This window comes from Fundulus heteroclitus, chromosome 1 (assembly GCF_011125445.2).
Source record: "Fundulus heteroclitus isolate FHET01 chromosome 1, MU-UCD_Fhet_4.1, whole genome shotgun sequence".
NCBI lineage: Eukaryota > Metazoa > Chordata > Actinopteri > Cyprinodontiformes > Fundulidae > Fundulus > Fundulus heteroclitus.
In genome coordinates this window covers 41,246,194-41,265,260 of record NC_046361.1, presented here as the reverse complement: position 1 = coordinate 41,265,260, position 19,067 = coordinate 41,246,194, and the positions used below count along the sequence as shown (strand labels likewise).

The window sequence follows — 19,067 nt, the reverse complement described above, 5'->3', positions numbered from 1 at the left end:
TGAGCTGGGACTTTAGGGGACATTTGGTCTGGATGTGACATGGAGCACACATGAACTCCAGGATCTTAAACCCAGAAACATTTAATCACTGGTGAGCTTTATGTGTGTGTGCTGCCCCCTGCTGCCCCAGCAGTAAAACTGCAGCTCAACCCGGTGGTCCTGTCACCACAGTTTGGTCATTTATCCTAAATTTGAGGATAAAATGTTCACTTTCTTGCCTGATGCTTCCCGGAGGTCTCCAGGTGCAGCTTAGTGGTCATAATGTTATGCCTGATCGATGTAGCAGAGAATCGTGGATCCTTTCCAGGGTGATGAAGGAGATGGTCATTGGTGGAGAGACAGGATGCAGCCACCTGTCCATCACACTAACGCTCACCTGAGCATAGACATATATACTTAGACGCCCCATTGTATGCTGCCGGCCGCTGGGCTGACGTGCCTACAGGGCGGCCATCTTGGGTCAGACCACAGATCAGACATCTGCTGCCAAAATGAATAGGAGGCAGCTCAGATTTAATTTAAATCATATGTTCACAATCAATGCTGGTGACCTTTCAGACAGATTACACATATTTATTCAGAACAAAAACAATTTAACCTGAAGTCTAACGGGATGATATATATACTCACCGTTATATATTTTCAGTTACATATTAATATAATAAACACAAATTATACACACATCTCTCTATCTATCTATCTATCTATCTATCTATCTATCTATATATATATATATATATATATATATATATATATATATATATATATATATATATATATATATCCTCAGTCAGATCTTTTAGAAATCAGGGTGTTTAATGTACTTTTCTCCGCTTCCATCCCTGCTACCCATTAGCACATAGTGTATTTATGCCGGAAAAAAACTGTAACTGTAAAGTATGAGGATTAACTATCATAAAATCTTCCTTATGGAAGGTAATTCCCCGGGATCTGGTTTGTAATGCCCTTTTATTTCCGCACCCATAAGCGGAGCAAAAGTCGGGGATCCTGGGACGGAGCTCTGGAAGTTTGCTGACTGTCAATCAATTGGTCCCATGTAGCCCCTAAAGGGGTGACGTCTTCAGCCAGCTAATTTATCTGGAAATCGGTTGAGAATTCACCGGATTCAGAGTGTCTGAAAACATAAAGCACCACTTACCTGAACTGACGTGTATTGTCTGACTGCAGATTGGTCTGACCTAAGATGGCCGCTCTGTCGGCACGCCTCTCAACCGAGAACGCGGCGTCTACGTATTCATGTCTGTGCACCTGAGTGGGAGTCAACTCTCCAGCCAATCATGTGGGAGCATCAACACACCTGAGAAAAGGCCCACGTGGTCACGGAGAACAGGACACAGGTGGCAGCTGATGTTAGGAAGCTCTGGAACAGGAACGACATAAAATCTTCTCCATCTTTGGTTCCTGAGCTGAGACTGATTCCTCTTTCCCTTAAATCCGCAGCAAACCTCAGAAATCCACTTCTTCTTCTGGCCTTTAGGTGAAACTTCAGAATAAAAGTCAGTTCAGCTGTTAAAATGCACCGTTTCCCATTTTTCTATCCGAGTTGAACCTCTTCTCCAGGTTATTTAAAACGTCTCTGAATGGAAATAAATAAATGTTGAGATTGCAGCTTATTTTTTAGGTCCATGTGAAAACTTATTCTACGTTATTTAACTAAAGACTTTATTTTCTAAAATTAAACTAAATTACAATCTTACATTTTAAATGTGTGCATTTATTACCAGCTCAAATATATAGACTAAATTTATCTTTTATAGCCTTTATAGCTGGATTCCTGCTACCAGTTAACTTGCTTTAACTGTACAGAACCAAGAAGAAAAAAAATTACTGAATCATTCAATTTAATAAATTTTGGTACCAAGACCCAAGTTGAAACTGAAAACTCAGTTTCTCTCAGGAAACTCTTTGATTTAACCTGATATTTTTAAAATGTTTCTATAGATTTTTATTAAGCTGAAAACAAACTGACTTTCCTGTCAGCTTGATTCAGGGAAGAAAGAAGAAATTCATTTAAAATAGAAATAATTGACAAAAAAGAGAAGCTTAGGACTCATAATTTGAGTTTAAATTAAAAATTTAATACGTGATTACAATGCTTCATTTAGTTCGACATGATGCAGATGTTTCATGAGGTCACATGACACCGCTGGTCCAATCAGAAACACTGAACTCCGGTTAGACGAATCATAAAACAATAAAAAAAAAAAAACAATAATATAAAACAAACATGAATAAAAATCTAATTACAGACAGAAACAATAACATTTGTCCTTCAGGTAACGTACCACACGTCAGGGTCGGGTCACAATTAGATTATTAACATTATTCTTATTAATATCTTACAAAACCAAACAGGACAGTGCAATAATAGAAAGGTTCTTAATCCCTCGCTCGGCGGGAGGAAGAGACGGCGAAGCGACAAAACATCAGAAGAGCAGAAAAAGAAAAGGACAGGAGTCCAGAGGAGGACGAGCAGGAGGAACGGAGGGATGAAGGATGCGGAGGTAGAGAGGAAAACGAGGGGAGAGAGGGATGGAGGGAGATCTGAAGAGGAGCTGATATCTGAGGAGGAAGAAATGTTCCTCCTCTCTCCATAAACCGAACTGGAGAAGATTCTGATCCAACATGGCTGACAACACGCAGCCAGGAAGGTCAGAAATGCACCGATGGCCCGGTTCTGATGGCCCGGTTCTGACGGCCCCGGTTCTGACGGCCCCGGTTCTGACGGCCCCGGTTCTGATGGCCCCGGTTCTGATGGCCCGGTTCTGATGGCCCGGTTCTGCTGCAGCACGACCCGGAGCTGAAAGTGAAAGCTGGATCTAAACGGACTGAAGCGTCTCTGGGGTTCTGGACGAGGAACGTCTCCCGCCTGCTTCGGGTTCTTAGCTCAGTAATTTATAAAGCGGCTCACGTTAAAAACCTTAAATTTCCCAGAAGCCAGCGGGTCTGTGCTGTGTTGCTGTGCTGGTGTTCTGCAGGAACCAGGTTCCCCGGACCTCTACCCGCCGCCTTCTGCTCCACTTTCAGCTCCGGTCCTGCAGCCGGAGTGAGGCATCTTTGTTAAAAGCTCAGAGACGGGGGGGGGGTTGGTGGGGGGGGGGCGCTCAGACGGGCCGCAGGAGGTCCGTTTGTCCTCAGCTGGAGTTCTAAAACCCGGCAGAGACAAACGGACAAACTTTGGGTTCATTTCGTCCACGTCGGACTGAAGCCGGCTGGAAAACGTTGATAAACTGCGGCATTTTTGTCCTGGGATAAAACCAGGAATGTTTGGACCCTCAACCAGAACCGCTGGAGGGTAAACGGGCCTGAGAGGCGTTGGAGGGATGAGGTGGATGAGGTGATGTGGAGGGAGGGGGGGTGGGGGGGGGGGGGGGGGGGGGGGGGGGGGGGGGAGGGGGCGGGTCAGGGCTGGTGGGCGTGGCCTGTTCTGTTCGGGTTCCTGTCGGTTCTCAAGAACTCCTCTTGGTCCTGGAGTGTTGGATCAGCCACTGGAGAGTGATGTCTGCAGAGAGAGAGGCGGAGCGCCAGCAGAACCACAATCAGAGACAATCAGTGGGGGGTCCAAACTACGGCGGTGTATATAAATAAATAATAATGATAAACCTATAACTATATATAAAATGTTTATTATTTTAACCATTAGCAGAACCAGAACTCTGACCAATCACTGCCATTCGGACCAAACGGCAGTGATTGGTCAGTTTTACAGGCCTGCAGCTCACAGACATCTGAATACATAATTAACATATTACAGAGTTCCTACAGCATAAGGCAAGTTAAATTCAAGACTTTTTAAGACTTTTTAATGCCACTTGAAATAAAAAGTTAAGACCAACTTCACGATAAACAAGATAAACCTGGTTGCGACAACTTCACCCAAATGTTTATTTTAACATAAACCATTACTTTCTGGCCCAATAGACATGTTTAAAAAAAAAAAAAAAAAAAAAACATTCCATATAGGAAGAAAGCTAAAAAACACAAATTACAGATATATTTTTAACAACTACTGAACTGAACTCACAAACTTTGTTTTGTTCTCTACTAAAATAAACTATAAATCAGTTTTAAAAAACCACAACATAACCGGTGCCAACTCTTTTTCGCAGCTATGGTCCGGCCGCAACAGTTTTTATTTTATTATTCATTAAATTAAATCTTATTCATTTAAGACCTAAGAAAGACTGATTTAAGACATTTTAATGCTAATTAAGGCCTTAGTTTTATATTACAGAAGTCAATGCCTTTTAAGACTTTTTAAGGATCCGCGGGAACCCTGTATTAACTGCTGTCAGGATGAAAGGAACATTATAACCAGTATAACAAAAACAGGATTACCAGGTAGAGATTTAAGGTTAATATCCAAATATCAGATGGATGTCTGCCTGTTATACAGTTTAGATTATTGGTTGAGTTTAAATTACCCACAATTCCCAGTAAATTACTAAATGTTCTGTTATTTTCATGGAAAGTTTCCCATTGACAGAATTCCTCAGGTTAAGCTCTCATAGAAGGTGTCTGGACACTGTGAGTGTGTTTGGTACCGATGTTGTCTTTCTCCTTGCAGGAGATGGAGTAGCAGCAGATCTCTCTGTCCTGGATGGCCGACAGGTTCCTGGAGGCAGAAACATTGAGCTGAAGCTGTGAAAGGAGCAGCGGAACACCGAAGATCCAACAGATGCAGCAGAACTTACATCCTCTCTATGAGCTCCTTCTCATCCAGGGCTCCTGGAAGGTCCCGCTTATTGCCCAGAACCAGAACCTGTGGACACAGAGCAGGTAATCACCAGGTTGGACCTGAAGCAGCAGAACTTCACAGGAGCAGCAGCTGGTCCAGTCAGCGGTTCTGGTCCACAGGGTTCCTCAACATGTTGTCCTTCAGGTCCCCGGACTCTAATTTCTGGATTGTTCTGACATTTTTAACATCATCATCATCATCATCATTATAACGTGAAGCTCTAACGCAGCAGAGAAGAGAGTCTGACACAGAGTCAGGAACTGCTGCAGCTGTTTGGAGTTAATTAGCTGATTAGGGAGAGACACCAGGATCTGAGACTGGTTCTGACCCCAGAATGATCCAAATTAGCAGAAATAAAGGCTAGAAATGAGTTCCTGAAGCTTTCTGCTCTTGTGGTCCATCTCTGTGGAACAATCCTCCTCAGACCTTCAGCAGAGATGTTCTGTGTTTAAAGCTAGAGACTCGTTCCCTTCAGAAGATCCGGCTTCATTTTAGGCCTAAAGTTGGTGTTTCCTTTTTGTCTGTTTTAAAATGTGTGTTTCATCATTTTTATCCTGTACACAGAACTAAAATTAAGTAAAATGTTCTTGAAATAAATGTATTTGCCCTTGAGCAGGTGAATAAGATTATCTGCCAATCGAATAAGAGTTTTTGACCCTTAAAAAAGATAATTAGATAAACTGCACTTGAAGTATGATGGAGATGAACTGTTCCTGTTTTAAGTGAAAAATATTCATATTCTATTGGCAGGTCATCCTATTTACCTGCTCAAATCAAAGGCAAATAAAATTTTACTTTTTGTTCCGTCTTTGCAGTGTAGTTGCTGCACAGAACTTTATAAAGTTATGATTATTAAATATTTCCCTCAGTCTGCTTAATATGGGCTTCGGTTCCTGAAATCAGTGATTAAAACTTTACTTTTTATTCTCCTCCATATTCTGACTGTAGGAGACGCGTTTATCCAGATGTTTTAAGACTGTGGAGGAACCCTGGGTCCGCCCGGTGGGACTCGGGTCGGTTCCGGCCCGTTTAACCGAGCCGGACCGTCATGTTTTCAGTCCAGCTTTGCGTTCTTACAGGAATCCCCTGCAGCTGCGGCTTGTCCAGCAGGTTGTGCAGCTCGTTCTTGGAAGCTTCGATCTTCTCTGGGTCTGCGGCGTCCACCATGTACCTGCAGGAGAAGCAGACCACACGTCACCCACAGCCAGCCCGGGACACCGGCTGAAGATCAGAACCACAGATCAGAACCAGAGATCAGAACCAGAGATCAGAACCACTGATCAGAACCACAGATCAGAACCATAGATCAGAACCATAGATCAGAACCACTGATCAGAACCAGAGCTCCACCCCTGCTGCTCCAGCTCATTCACACGTGGCTCGTTCAGCTTCTCACCGTGAAAGAAAACCTCTCTGTCGACGTTCCTCTGAAGAACGTCTCAAATAATTCACATTTTAGCAGCTTTGAATCACATCTGATGAAGACTGAGGCCAAAATAATCTGTCTACTGAAGCTTTAGGTCCACCTCTGTTCCTTAATCTGTAAATAGAACCCTGTCGTACGGTACCACCGGTTCACGATCCAGTGTTCCCTCCATGGAACCAAACGTCAACCAGTCGGGTTTATGGAGGTTTTACTGGTAAAGCCTCAGAAAATATCCGGAAATCCCACAGAAACACAACATCTTCTATATTTCTTCTCCACAATCAGCCTGATGGACGGATTAGAAACCAGATTAGGATTAGGATGACAGGATTCGGATTTGGACAAACTGGATTAGGATTTGGATGGACAGTCTGGATTAGACATGGACAAAAAGACAGATTAGGATTAAGATGAAGACAACAGGATTAGGATTTGGACACAGATGAGGTTTACGAGATGGAAGGACAAATGGTTGGATTAGATATGGACAAAGGGACAGATTAGGATTAGGACAGAAATCAAGATTAGGATTAGGATATAGACAGCAGGTGTGTAAATTTGTCTGGATGATGATCCGATATTTGCTGATCTTACAAAATCTGTTACGATTTTGGATCGATATGATGCGATATAATCACTATAACACTATTTTTTACACTGCTATATAAATAAAAACATTTGAGCATTTTATTTCTAAGATCTTACAGGTATCGGGCATTTAAATACCTTTAAAATTTAAAAACAGCATATTAACAATAATAATAATAACTAGAAAAGGCTGTTCCTGCGAAACAGCAGTGAGAATGCTAATCTGCAGAATGATTGAGCAGAAGATGCAGAAAACATTGAAATCAGATTTGAAGAATTTGAAAAAGTTTGAAGAATTGAAAGAAATAGAAGAATTTGAAGGATTTTGAAGTTTGAAAAATTTGAAAAATTTTAAGAATTTGAAACATTTGAAGAAATTTGGAGAATTTGAAAAAGTTTGAAGGAATTTGAAAAATTTGAAGAAATTTAAAATATTCGAAAATTTTCAAAAAATTTGAAGGAATTTGAAAAATTTGAAGAATTTGACAAACTTGAAGAATTTAAAAATTTAGAAGAAATTTAGAGAATTTGAACAAATTTGAAGGAATTTGAAAAATTTGAAAAATTTAAAAAAATTGAAGAATTTGAAGATTAAGAACAACTAAAAAATTCTGAAGAAATTTAGCATGGCGCCTGCCTCATGGTACCGTCAAAAATAATAACGGGGAGTAACACTGCGAATTTCAGCTTCCTACGGTCTTCACAGCACCCACAGTGCCCTTCGAAATGTGCCATGTTAAGTCAATGGACCTCCTAGAAGCCTCTGGCTAAAAGGGTTGTCATGGAGACTCCTTCACAGCTGTAGCCCTCTATTTGTCTGTAAAGGCAGAACAACCCCGGCTAAGCAGAAGTTGGTAGGACCTTTCTAAAGCTACTTCTGGTTAGCAACATGCTAACCGTTAGCCGCTAGCTTGGTTGTGTTCAGTATCACCGGGTGATTGTACTCTGTCAGTGTGGTCCAAATCCTGTACTGGGAAATGCCTCAAAAAGGGGTGCCAATACTTAATGTCACCAAACGTGACCAAAGTTCATGGGTCAGATTGGCCTCCTTTAGCAACTCAGCCTCACCAAATCTGGGCCAAGAACTCAACAATTGACCAAAATGGTCAGTAGCGCCATTTCCCACATGTGGGGGGTGCTGTATTGGCCAATTGGGTCGTGTCTGGGCATCATGCCAGGTCCTTTTGGAAGCAAAGGCCCAATAGGAAAGCATGTGACATCCAAAATGGGACAGAAAAGTGACATATCGCTGAAAGTCACTTGAAAATTTTAAAATGTTAAGAGGAAGTGACTGTGCGAATTTCAGATTGCTACATTAATCATAGCCGCTGCAGCAGGCGTCGAAAGTTGCCATTGTATCTCAATGGAGATTCTCCCTCTGGCCCTCAGAGTTCCGTCGTCATGGAAACTCACTGACACAGCTGCAGCGGCCAGTCTCCCGAAGTGCAGAGACTTTGTCAGACTCTGCCTCATTGAAATAGAATGGAGAACTTTGCCTCAAACAACGCTCCATATCTCCTGTTCTGTAAATGGTAGAGACATAATTTTTTCAGCGTTTAGTTCGTAACAGATAGGAGAACAAGAAAAACTATCGGTTTTTGCTAGAAATATTTTAATTTAGGCGTAAAAAATTATGATATAAAGAGGATTTTTATGAAATTTGAGAAATCCTCTACAAACGGTCACGAACAAATCGCTGTAGCTGAAAAAGTATAAGAGATATCAAAATAATTCTTTCACTCTGAGTATCAGCAGGCTTTTGAGGACTATGGAGTTCATTTTTAGGTTTGTACAAAAATCGGTGTAGGCACAGCGACGACGTAAAAAGTGGATGATGTGGAAGAATGAAGCTCCAAAGCGTTTTAAGGATTTTGCACATTCGCTACTCCCGAACAAATTGTTCCTGCGGAAAAACCGTAACAGTTATCCACAAAATTCCTTTTTTATGAGTGCCAGAAGGGTCGGGACATTCATGTGTGAAAGTCTCATGCCTGTACATAAAACGGTTTAGGAGTAGTGACGATGTAGAAAAGTGCCTCATTTGGGGAGATTGAAGTCTGATCCTGTTTTAGCATTTTCCCAAAACGCTACTCCCGAACAAATTGTTCCTGCGGCAAAACCGTAACATTTATCGACAAAATTTCTCTTTTGTGAGCGCCAGAAGGGTCTGGACATGAATGTGTGAAAGTCTCGTGCCTGTACATGAAACGGTTTAGGAGTAGTGACGATGTAAATACATGTGATGTTTTGGATTTCCAGGTGTCATTTTTGAAAACCGCTCCATAGGAAATGAATGGGGAAGGTTTCGGGTTAGTGTCGCTCTGAGGTGATTTGCGAAAAATCTATAAATCCCACACCAATGATGGTTACATTTTCCGAATCCAGACAAAAATTCCTACGTTTTGATGTATAATTTATGTGGATAGGTTGAAAATTGAGCGAGTGAGAAGAAGTTGTTCGGAGAAGAAGAATTTGTTGAATTTCTAGAGTGCGCACTCTAACAGAGGCTCCTTGACAACCATAGCAACGCATGTTATTTGCTGAATTTCTTGAAAAGCCAAAATTATTTTAAGGAGGTACTATATGAAAATGGTAAAAGATATGAAAAAGCTGAACTATACCATAATAGCTGAAAGATATCACTACATTTTAAAAGTTGAATGGCGTTTCTAGCTGAAAGTAGGCTGAAGCAGTAAGCTGTCAAAAAGCTGAAATATTTGAAGAATTTGAAGGATTCTCCATTCATTTGAATGAGACCAAAAAAGTTACAAAAAGTTGAATATTTTAAATATTATAAAAGTTATAATTACCAAAAGTCATAGCAGTAATGTCCTGAAGGAGCTGAACGTTTTGATACCAGAATGGTTGAAATCGGTTGAAAAATGCGGAACGAGAAAGGCGTCGAAAAACGTACGGAATAATAATAATAAAAAGTAAAGAAAAACAGGAAAACAATAAGTGAGAATGCTGTATAGCATTCTCACTTGATAATAATAATAATACTGGGTTTCCTGGGGGTAGGTGTCATGGTGGTGCGCTAACAGCTAGCGTGTTAGCTTATTAGGAGGCAGGAGGTTCTTCTGCTGAACTTTAAGGACCGTTTCATGTCGCTCCCAAACATCGAGGCATTTAAAGAACAAACGACGCTCAGCCTGGTGAGGAAGAGAGGGGTGAGTGTGTATCTTTGTCACACAAAGATGGACGCCATCTTTGTGTGACGGCCTTCTGGTTCCTGATTGCATAGTTTGTGGAGCCTCTCTGGACAACCTTTGTTTTAATAGAGCTGCTCGCCTGTGACGCGTTCTTGTGTGTCATAGATTTAGACTTTTTAACACGAGATTCATGAGAAGATGAGATCTGGCTAGCACCGACCACTGATGGATGGAGGGATGAGGTCTACGACACTGAGAGACGATTAAATCAGGGTTTGTGTTAAAGGACGTTTGATTAGGATTAGAATACAGATGGATGGATGGATGGATGGATGGATGGATGGATGGATGAACAGATGGATAGATGGATGAACAGATGGATGGATGAATAGATGGATGGATGGATCAATAGATGGATAGATGGATGAACAGATGAATGAATGAATAGATGGATGGATGAATAGATGGATGGATGGATAGATGGATGGATGATAGATGGACGGATGGATGAACAGATGGATGGATGGATGAACAGATGAATAAATGGATGGATGATTAGATGGATGAACAGATGGATGGATCAATAGATAGATGGATGAATAGATGGATGGATGGATGAATGGATGAATAGATGGATGGATGAATAGATGGATGGATGGATGGATGGACGGATGGATGAACAGATGGATGGATGGATGAATGGATGGATGAACAGATGAATAGATGGATGGATGATTAGATGGATGAACAGATGGATGGATCAATAGATAGATGGATGAATAGATGGATGGATGGATGAACAGATGAATAGATGGATGGATGATTAGATGGATGAACAGATGGATGGATCAATAGATAGATGGATTAACAGATGGATGGATGGATTAATAGATAGATGGATGAATAGATGGATGAATGGATGAATAGATGGATGGATGAATAGATGGATGGATGGATGAACAGATGGATGGATGGATACATAGATGGATGGATGGATGGACAGATGGATGGATGGATGCATAGATGGATGGATGGATGGATGGATGGATGGATGAATAGATGGATGGATGGATGAACAGATGGATGGATGGATGAACATATAACAGAAGCCTCTCTAAGGCTGAGCTGCCCCCCCAGAGCTGTTTTCAGTCCAGGTTCTGGTTGTTCTGGTTCTGATCCAGACCTCATGGTCACAGCTGAAGGTCTGAAGCTTCAGCTCTTTCTCCACCTCAACAGACCGGATCAGCGCCTGCAGCCCATCAGAATCTGTCCTTCTCCTGATGATTACCACACCGGGTCGGCATATCTCCAGCAGCATAAAGGACACGTCAGCGTGAAGGTTCCCAGTCTGTGACGGTACCAGAGCTCTGGTTCTGTTCGGACTCGGCAGAGACGACACGCTGACCCGCATCACTTACACGATGGCGCTGACTCCTCGACAGTAACGCTCCCACATGCTCCTGAAGCGAGGCTGGCCGCCGATGTCCCACAGCTGCAGGCGGAAAACAGCGGAGGCTCAGACACATTCTGCTTCTGACGGCAGAGAAGCAGGGAATCGAACTACCAACCTTGATGGTGACGTTGCCCTTGGTGATCTTCCTCATGTTGAATCCCACCGTAGGAATCATGTCTTCGCTGAACTGACCCGACTGCAACACAAACACAAAGCGTGAAGTCATGGGAGAGTTGATCTTCATCGTCTGGAGGAAGCTCCTCCTCCTCCTCATCATCATCATCATCAGAACCACGAAGCTGAGCGGGTCCAAAAGGGTCCCTGGGCTCGGCCTAGCGGTCGCAGTCTGACCCTGGAACCGCTGCAGGCCAATAAAAAGATGGCGGCGGTCATAAAATGGAAAATCCACCTTTTTAGCCGCTGTGTCCTCAGAGTCGTTAGTGCAGCAGAACCGTAGAACCGGGTCGGTCCAGATCCTGTTTGGGTCAGATTTCTCGAGCCGTTCAGTTCTCTCTGCTTTCTATTAAGTTTCCTGAACAGTATTTGCTAAACGAGGTCTGGAGGTGCGGCCCAGGGCTGGACGATAAAGGAAAATAGCAAATCTATAAAATATAAATCATATTGATCCATATCAATAATTATCAACAAATTTAAAACATGTATTTTAAACGCATTGCTGGCCATTTTATGCTGTTGCTTAGCAACCTGTTTTAAGATACAGACACAAACACTGAATTCAAAGTCAAACCTTTATTCAACCAACTTTTTTACCAAACTGCAAGTTTTTAGAAAATAAAAATAACGTGTGCTCTCTGAACTCTCTGATGGGGGCGGAGCTTGGTTCCTGGGTCTGCATTGTGATTGGTTGCGAGGATGTAATGATGTAATTAATATTAACCTACATGATAGAATGCAAAAGAAGGAAAACTATTATTCTATTGAACGTTTTATTGACCCTTTTTGTTCCATCATTAATAAATATTGTTATTGAATTATCGTCCAGCTCTAGTCCGGCCTACATGTCTCATGAATCGGACGTTTTTTATTTCTTGGAGTGATTTTGTACTCTGAGAAGCTGTTCGTTACAACTCCTCCTGCTTGCCTTGACTGGAAGAAACTTTTTCATAAAACAGGTGATCTATTTATTAAAATGTAAATCTGATTTGATAACTACTCCAAATGTGTCTGACGTTTAAGGAACCACGGTTAGCAGGCAGGTTGCGTGAGCTGCCTGCACTACGCTGCGTTCACACCGAACACGACTTGAGCGTCAGCGGCGTCCGGTTGACACGCCTGGTGGACGCAGAGAGGTCGGAGCGTCTGAAGCAGCAGACTAGCGCTGTAGAATCTGAACTTTTCCAATCAGAGACGTAGAGGTCGATTTTCCAGCGGGACGGCAGGAAGTGGACCATCATGGTCGGCGTTCGTGCCCTTCGCTTTCCCTACGGTCCTGCAGAGACAAGGACCTGGAGGAGGGTTAGCGAGGATCTCAGGTCAGTTAGCGAAACCTTTAACACAGTAAATGTTTCCCTGCATCGGTGAAAAGAGCAGCGCAGCTCCTCCAGAGCCAAAATGTACTACTGATCGCCATTTACACAGCTTCTTCCCACAAGCTGTGATTGCTTTGAACAAAGCATCTTAAACTAGGAACTTGTATGTATGTATGGATTTTATTGTACAGCATTTTTATATGGAGCATTTTTAATATTGAGGCTTCATGTGGCTTTGTTTGTCTGTTTTCTATGTTGTGTCCTCTGATGTGTTTACGTTGACTTTGCACTTTGAGCTACTTGCACATTTTTTTTTTTACAATGCAGGAAAACTGCAAATGGCTAATAAAGTGAATCTGAATCTGAACCCAGCGCTGCGCCTTTGTTGGTTCATGTTGCCAGACCGGTTCTCCTTAAATAATTTCTTAATTCTTCGTGTCGGGCCGTAATCAGGCCTGGGTGTGAGCTCTGAAGTTAAACTGACAGACGAATAAATCAGAGCTATTTGAAGATGAAACATATTTACAGGAAGTGTGAAAATATGGAACCTTTACAGTTTTTTTTCCTGTTTAATAAGTAAAAAAAAAAATCATAATTTAAGGACTGTTGTGTCACATGACTGTGATGTTTGATGATCTAAGACATTTAACTGTGATAAGCTGAATAAATCTGTCAGGGGATCCTTTTACATACATCTCGGCACCATCTGGAGGTTATTTTACTGCTCTTGGACTCAGACTCCGGACCGGGAACATGGATCATCCACCAGGGGAGGATCCGGACATGGCCTCCCGCAGATGCGTCTCTAACATCCGCATCTCTAGCCAGAGGACAGCGGCGAGGACGGACCAGCCGGAGGTCCGGTGTGGAGGCGCGGGTGCCGGACCCGGTGGGTCCCACCCCGCCCGCCTCCAGCTGACCTCACCGCTGCAGGACAACAATGGCAGCGGCCACCGCCGCCGACTTACCGCGATCACGTTAACGAAGGTGGTCTTCCCGGAGTACTGCAGGCCCACCAGGGTGAGCTCCATCTCCTCCTTCCAGAACAGCGCCTTGAACCAGTCCAGGAGTTTGTTGATCAGCGCGATCATGTCTGCGCTCCGTCCGCTGGGGCTGCTCCGCTGCTCGGCTAGCTGCTAACTGACTGCCCGGCCCGACGCGCCGCTTTCACTGCCGCTGACAGCCGCTGAGACACCCGCAGACGGTAAGAGGCGGAAGCACGGAGCCGGCAAGCCTCACATTAACCCCCGGGGCCCCGTTAGCTCGCTGTCTGACCGCTAAAAACGCACCGACAGCCGTTTTTCTGCTGTTTACTAGCTGCGCCTTTTCCTGCTAGCACCGACAAGGAGGAAGCAACGCACCCGAGCACATCCGGTGGAGCCCTTCAAAATAAAACGCGGTGAAATGAGTCATGTCAAAACTTGCAATGAGTTACGATTTTTACACCGGGATCCAGTTTCTTATATGGTGAAAGATGTTTCAGCTAATCAAAATATATATTTTATTTCACATATTTATCGCTATTTGACCATGTTTGGTGGTTTCAAATAAAAGGTCAAAGAAAAACTTGGGGAGCATTTCCGGTTAGGGTGGGGTTGGTAAAGAAGGCAGAGGAGAGCAGAGCAAAGAGGAGGCAGAAACAGCAGAAAATATGAGGAATTCTAAAACACTGACCTCTGTTGGTTCCTCACATACTTTCTATCAATATTCACTTTTTCCCCCAAATAAGAGTAGACAACAAGGTTATGCGCCCTTACAGATGCTGTAGTCATAGTTCACATTGTCTTACGTCAGTGGTTATTAACATATTCCCATGGACCGCCATAGTAACATTTTAAAAATAGTAGTGCTACAGGTTTGGACTCTTTTAGTTTATTTCATGAAAACAAACATCCCTTTCACTCACAATTGTTCGGATGTCCACCCCACAGACAAAGGGGAGAAGTTTGTGGACGACTCCACTGTAGTGGGTCTCATATCCACCAATGATAAGTCCCACTACAGGGAGGAGGTCAGCAGTCTGATGCAGTGAAGCTCCAAGAATAACCGGATCCTGAACACCAGTCAGACCAAGGAGGTAATGATAGACCAGAGGACTGAACACCTCCAACAGGTTATTGGGCATTCACATCTCCTCTGTCCTCTCCTGGATCATAAACATCTCCCACGTGGTGAAGAAGGCCCAGCAACGGCTCCTCTTTCTCGGGAACCTGAACAGGTCTGAACTTTCTACTGAGCTGGTCATAAACTTCTACAGAGCTACAATAGAGAGTGTTTTGTGTGGCATGGGAGCTGCAGGACAGGAGAGGAAGGACTGGTGGTCAGGTGGTGAGTGTTTGTCTCACTTCCATCAGGATAAACGATTCAAGAACATTAAAAGGGACATTTCATGATTTTCCGTTCTTCCTTTTTCAAATGAAATAATTTAGCTTTGATTAATATAAAGTGATATAAAAACTGAATAGCTTACAAAATATGATCCAACCAGAAAATAAAGACATCCACACAGCTCCTGGAGAGACTACATTCAGGTTGTCTGCCTCCAAGACTCCCAGTACACAACAAAATGTATTTAAGGGCTAAAAGGTGGATTTTTGTAAAGGTATGTCACCTTTAAATCAAAAACTATTAGACTTAAATATAGTTTCTTTCCCAAAGCTGTGAGGGTTATCGCCCCCTGCTGGGAACCAGCAGTCCGGTTCATGAACTGTTACAAGTTAGCAGACATGCTGCTGGTTCCACAGGTTCTTGATTTGATACAGAATTATTTACGTTGTCTCTCACATGCTGCCGGCTGTTTGCACACTTTTTAATTTACCAAGGAGAGTTTGTCTGATACATTCACGCAATTGCACCGTATTTTCCATCGTTCTGCAAAGCTATCTCTTTTGACTTGAACATTTGCATTTCATCAGAGGCTAAGGCCTATTAGCGCACCTTTTAGCTTCTCAGCAAGTGTTGTCGGTACTTGAATATTTTTTTATCAGAATATGTCTCATTATTAATAGAATTTTCCCTCTTCTGATACGTCTCTCCATTCTTCTACTTAACTTCAAATGCAGCTTTTTTCATAGTATATTTTTACATTTTTGAAGGTCGTTTCTAGGAATGCTCATTTATCCTTTTTGTATGGATGTGTTATCTATGAATTCTGAGGTGCCGTCTCACCAAAAATTTAATTATGGCACCATAATGACAGGAAAGGTTGTTGATGTTAGATTATTCATCCATCTTCTATAAACCGTCAGACAAAGCAACCCAGGGACACACAGGACAAACAACCATGCTCACACACTCATGCCCAGGGCAAATTAAAGACACCAGTTAATCTAGTAGTCGTGTTTCTGGGCTGTGGTAGGAAACCAGAGTACCCAGGGAGAACCCACACATCTACAGGGAGAACGTGCGAACTATTTGTAGAGGGATTTGAGTCCAGGATCATCTTGTTACAGTGGAACCAACTATATGACCATGCAGCCCGAAATGCTAATAAAAAAAACATAATATTTCACTGTATGATGAGTTGAATGATATTGTTTGATCCATAGTTTAATTTTTACACAAAAGCTTAAAGTTGAGATAAAGGTCACAAAAAGCCAGAGCTCCAGGTAAAAACAGCTGAAGGTTTTCACCAAACACAAACTGAAAACCTAATTTTAACTTTCTGCTTCTCATTAAATCTTTCACACAAACCAGTCAGAGAGTGAATTGCTGCAGTGTGTGAAAGCAGAACAGGCAGCAAATGACATTGTTATTAGCTTGTACTGCTAAGGGCAGTTAGCACTAGCAGCACATCAATTAGCAAGTCTCGCTGGAAATAAGCGGATGGTTAAGTTAGGATTAATGTCTCTCCAAGACCCGCGCTCCGACTTCAGGGCGAAATAAAGCAGAAAGCAGTGGCTGCTTCATTTTGTTCTGGAAGTTTTCCACATTTTCTCTGCTGCACCGTTACCTAGAGACGTTTCTGATGAGGTAGACACCAACCTGCTGGAACAGTTCATCTTTCTTTGACTTTGTGTCTATTAAGTCTGCACAGTTAATTAGTTCATAAGGACCTGCAAATAAATAAAATGTTTATTTTCAGACAAAATAATTCTCACTGAGTATTTAACCAAACAGAGTCCTAATCACCTGCACAGGTAAAGCCTTCAGGGGATTGTCACACATTTGCCTAAAATCGGCTCATAGCCGAGGTGTTGCATGATGTGTTCAGGAAAACTCCTCAGATCTGAACACCACCGGGGACCTGAGGTCAAAGGTTCAAATAACATCCTGAAGTTCTGTTTGGGAAAATCTCAAAAAGGTTGGGATGCACAAGATCCAGCACCATGAATAATATGATGAAAAAGGGAGTTTTTCATCATCGTGATGATGATAAGATGCCAGAGAATATCCTAGTTTAAATGTAGCCAAATTATGCCTTTAATTGTGGAGAAAAATATGTATTTTCTCAAATATTTACAACTTTTTGACATCAGAGGACATCAAAGTTTTTTATTGCAAATGTGTGAAATGAATGAATTTTTGTGGATATGTACTCCTCCATGGCCAATAATCTATTTTTATTTAATCTATGATTGCCCTTATAGGATTTTTTGTGTGTGTGAAAATGATGAGAATACAGTCATATTAGGTGTACAGGAGTGACTAACATTACAAAAAATAAAGTTGTGATATTAGGGGAAGAAAGTCATAATATTAGCAGAAAAATCATGAGAATAAAGTCACACTTCGTTTCAAAGTCCTTATACTAATAATAATTTGATGCTGATGTGCTAAAAATGATTTAGCATTTTCTTATTTGCAAAACCGATATCAAAATACAAATTTACAAGATGCTCAACATTTCTTATTTTAACACTGAGCTTTGTTGGAAGAGTTCTCCTAAAATAAAGCCTAACAGAGGCTGAAACGTTTAGGAACCCCTGCCCCAAAAGACCATCATGATGAAGACTCTTAGGCTGCTCTTCATCATTCACTAATAGCTGAGGAGAGCAGGAATTATTCTGGGAAACCTTTGTCCAGCTCTGTGGAGTTACTTTTACAGGTGCTATGGTATAAAAAGGATATTAAACTTGTCCAGAGGCGACATCCACTTCTCTATGATGATCATTTCACGTTGATTCAGTTTTAGAGCCGCTTCATGGTTTGTGAATGATGTCAGAACGACGTCTAGCGTTCAGCAGTGGTACTGCACCGTTAAATTCCTCATGTGTTAAAAGTAAACCAAGCTGTTAATAGAGCAAAACTACTTTTTTTATCGGAGATAAGTTTCTGATAAACTAAATGTAGTTTTACCTGCTCTGTGTTTCACTGCAGCTCTTCCCAAAATCCTCCAATATTCAGGTAAAACTATGAATTTCCATCATTTATTCTATTTATCCTGACAGCTATCTTCTCCTGCACGGCGGCTTTGTAGCTAATTTGGCAACAAGATTCAGTTTTTTTTTTCACAAACGTCATGAATAACAAATATTTTACTTTCAAACAAACTTAGATTTATTAATTTCAGATTAAACACAAAGGGGTAAAGAAAAGATTTTGTTTGAGTCCAGGGTTTAATTTTCAGTCCAGGACGAACATCTTGGTTCTTTGGGCTCTCGGTGTATTGAGGGAAATCCAAACAAAGTGTCCAGTTCTGGTTCTGCTGTGTTACCCTGGCGGATCCAGGCTCAATCCGAATACCCTTAAAGAGACAGTTAAAGAGACAGGACTCAGGCCAAAGCAGAAGAGCGTCAGCGGTCGCCATGATCAGCTGTCTGAATGGTGCAGTTGGTGAGGAAGGAGGCAGGAAAAGGAGCCTGTATGCTTCCTTCTGCGGCTAGTTTAGCCTAGGAACCTCGTGGTGTCCCTTACCGGTGCAAGGTATCCCACAATCCTCTGCGTAACATGACGTATGAGCACGGCCCCTTTACTGAAATCAACAAAAATGTCCGGAGAGAAGAGATTCTGCATGCTGTTGTTCATTCTCTGACTGTAGGCTGTAGGATCTGACTTCATCCTCCATGTTTCTGACTCCATCCTCCGTGTCTCTGACTTCATCCTCCATGTCTCTGACTCCATCCTCCATGTTTCTGACTCCATCCTCCATGTTTCTGACTCCATCCTCCATGTTTCCGTCACTAATGACGTCAGAGTCAAAGTCTGGAATCAGCTCAGCAGCTGAAGCTCCTTTCCTCCCTGATGGAGTTCTGCTGAC

The 19,067-nt window shown here is 42.3% G+C and overlaps 1 protein-coding gene across 1 annotated transcript; it reads right to left on the bottom strand.

Annotated features, from left to right (window-relative positions):
- Positions 1 to 3,103: 3,103 nt before the first annotated feature.
- LOC105922185 (ADP-ribosylation factor-like protein 8A) lies at positions 3,104 to 14,257 on the bottom strand. The gene is made up of 7 exons (XM_036143190.1): positions 13,837 to 14,257; positions 11,494 to 11,574; positions 11,344 to 11,417; positions 5,837 to 5,930; positions 4,716 to 4,783; positions 4,566 to 4,636; positions 3,104 to 3,523 (listed from the first exon to the last, which is right to left on the bottom strand). The coding sequence occupies exons 1-7, from the start codon at positions 13,957 to 13,959 to the stop codon at positions 3,471 to 3,473; spliced, it is 564 nt and encodes a 187-aa protein (XP_035999083.1). The 5' UTR covers positions 13,960 to 14,257; the 3' UTR covers positions 3,104 to 3,470.
- Between the last annotated feature and the right edge of the window lie 4,810 nt (positions 14,258 to 19,067).

Coding starts and splice junctions, on each gene's coding strand:
- LOC105922185 (XM_036143190.1), bottom strand. CDS start 13,959: ATGATCGCGCTGATCAACAAACTCCTGGACTGGTTCAAGGCGCTGTTC. Junction 11,575..13,836: donor CCTTCGTTAACGTGATCGCG/GTAAGTCGGCGG, acceptor TTTGTGTTGCAG/TCGGGTCAGTTCAGCGAAGA. Junction 5,931..11,343: donor CGAGGAGTCAGCGCCATCGT/GTAAGTGATGCG, acceptor CTTCTCCTGCAG/GTACATGGTGGACGCCGCAG.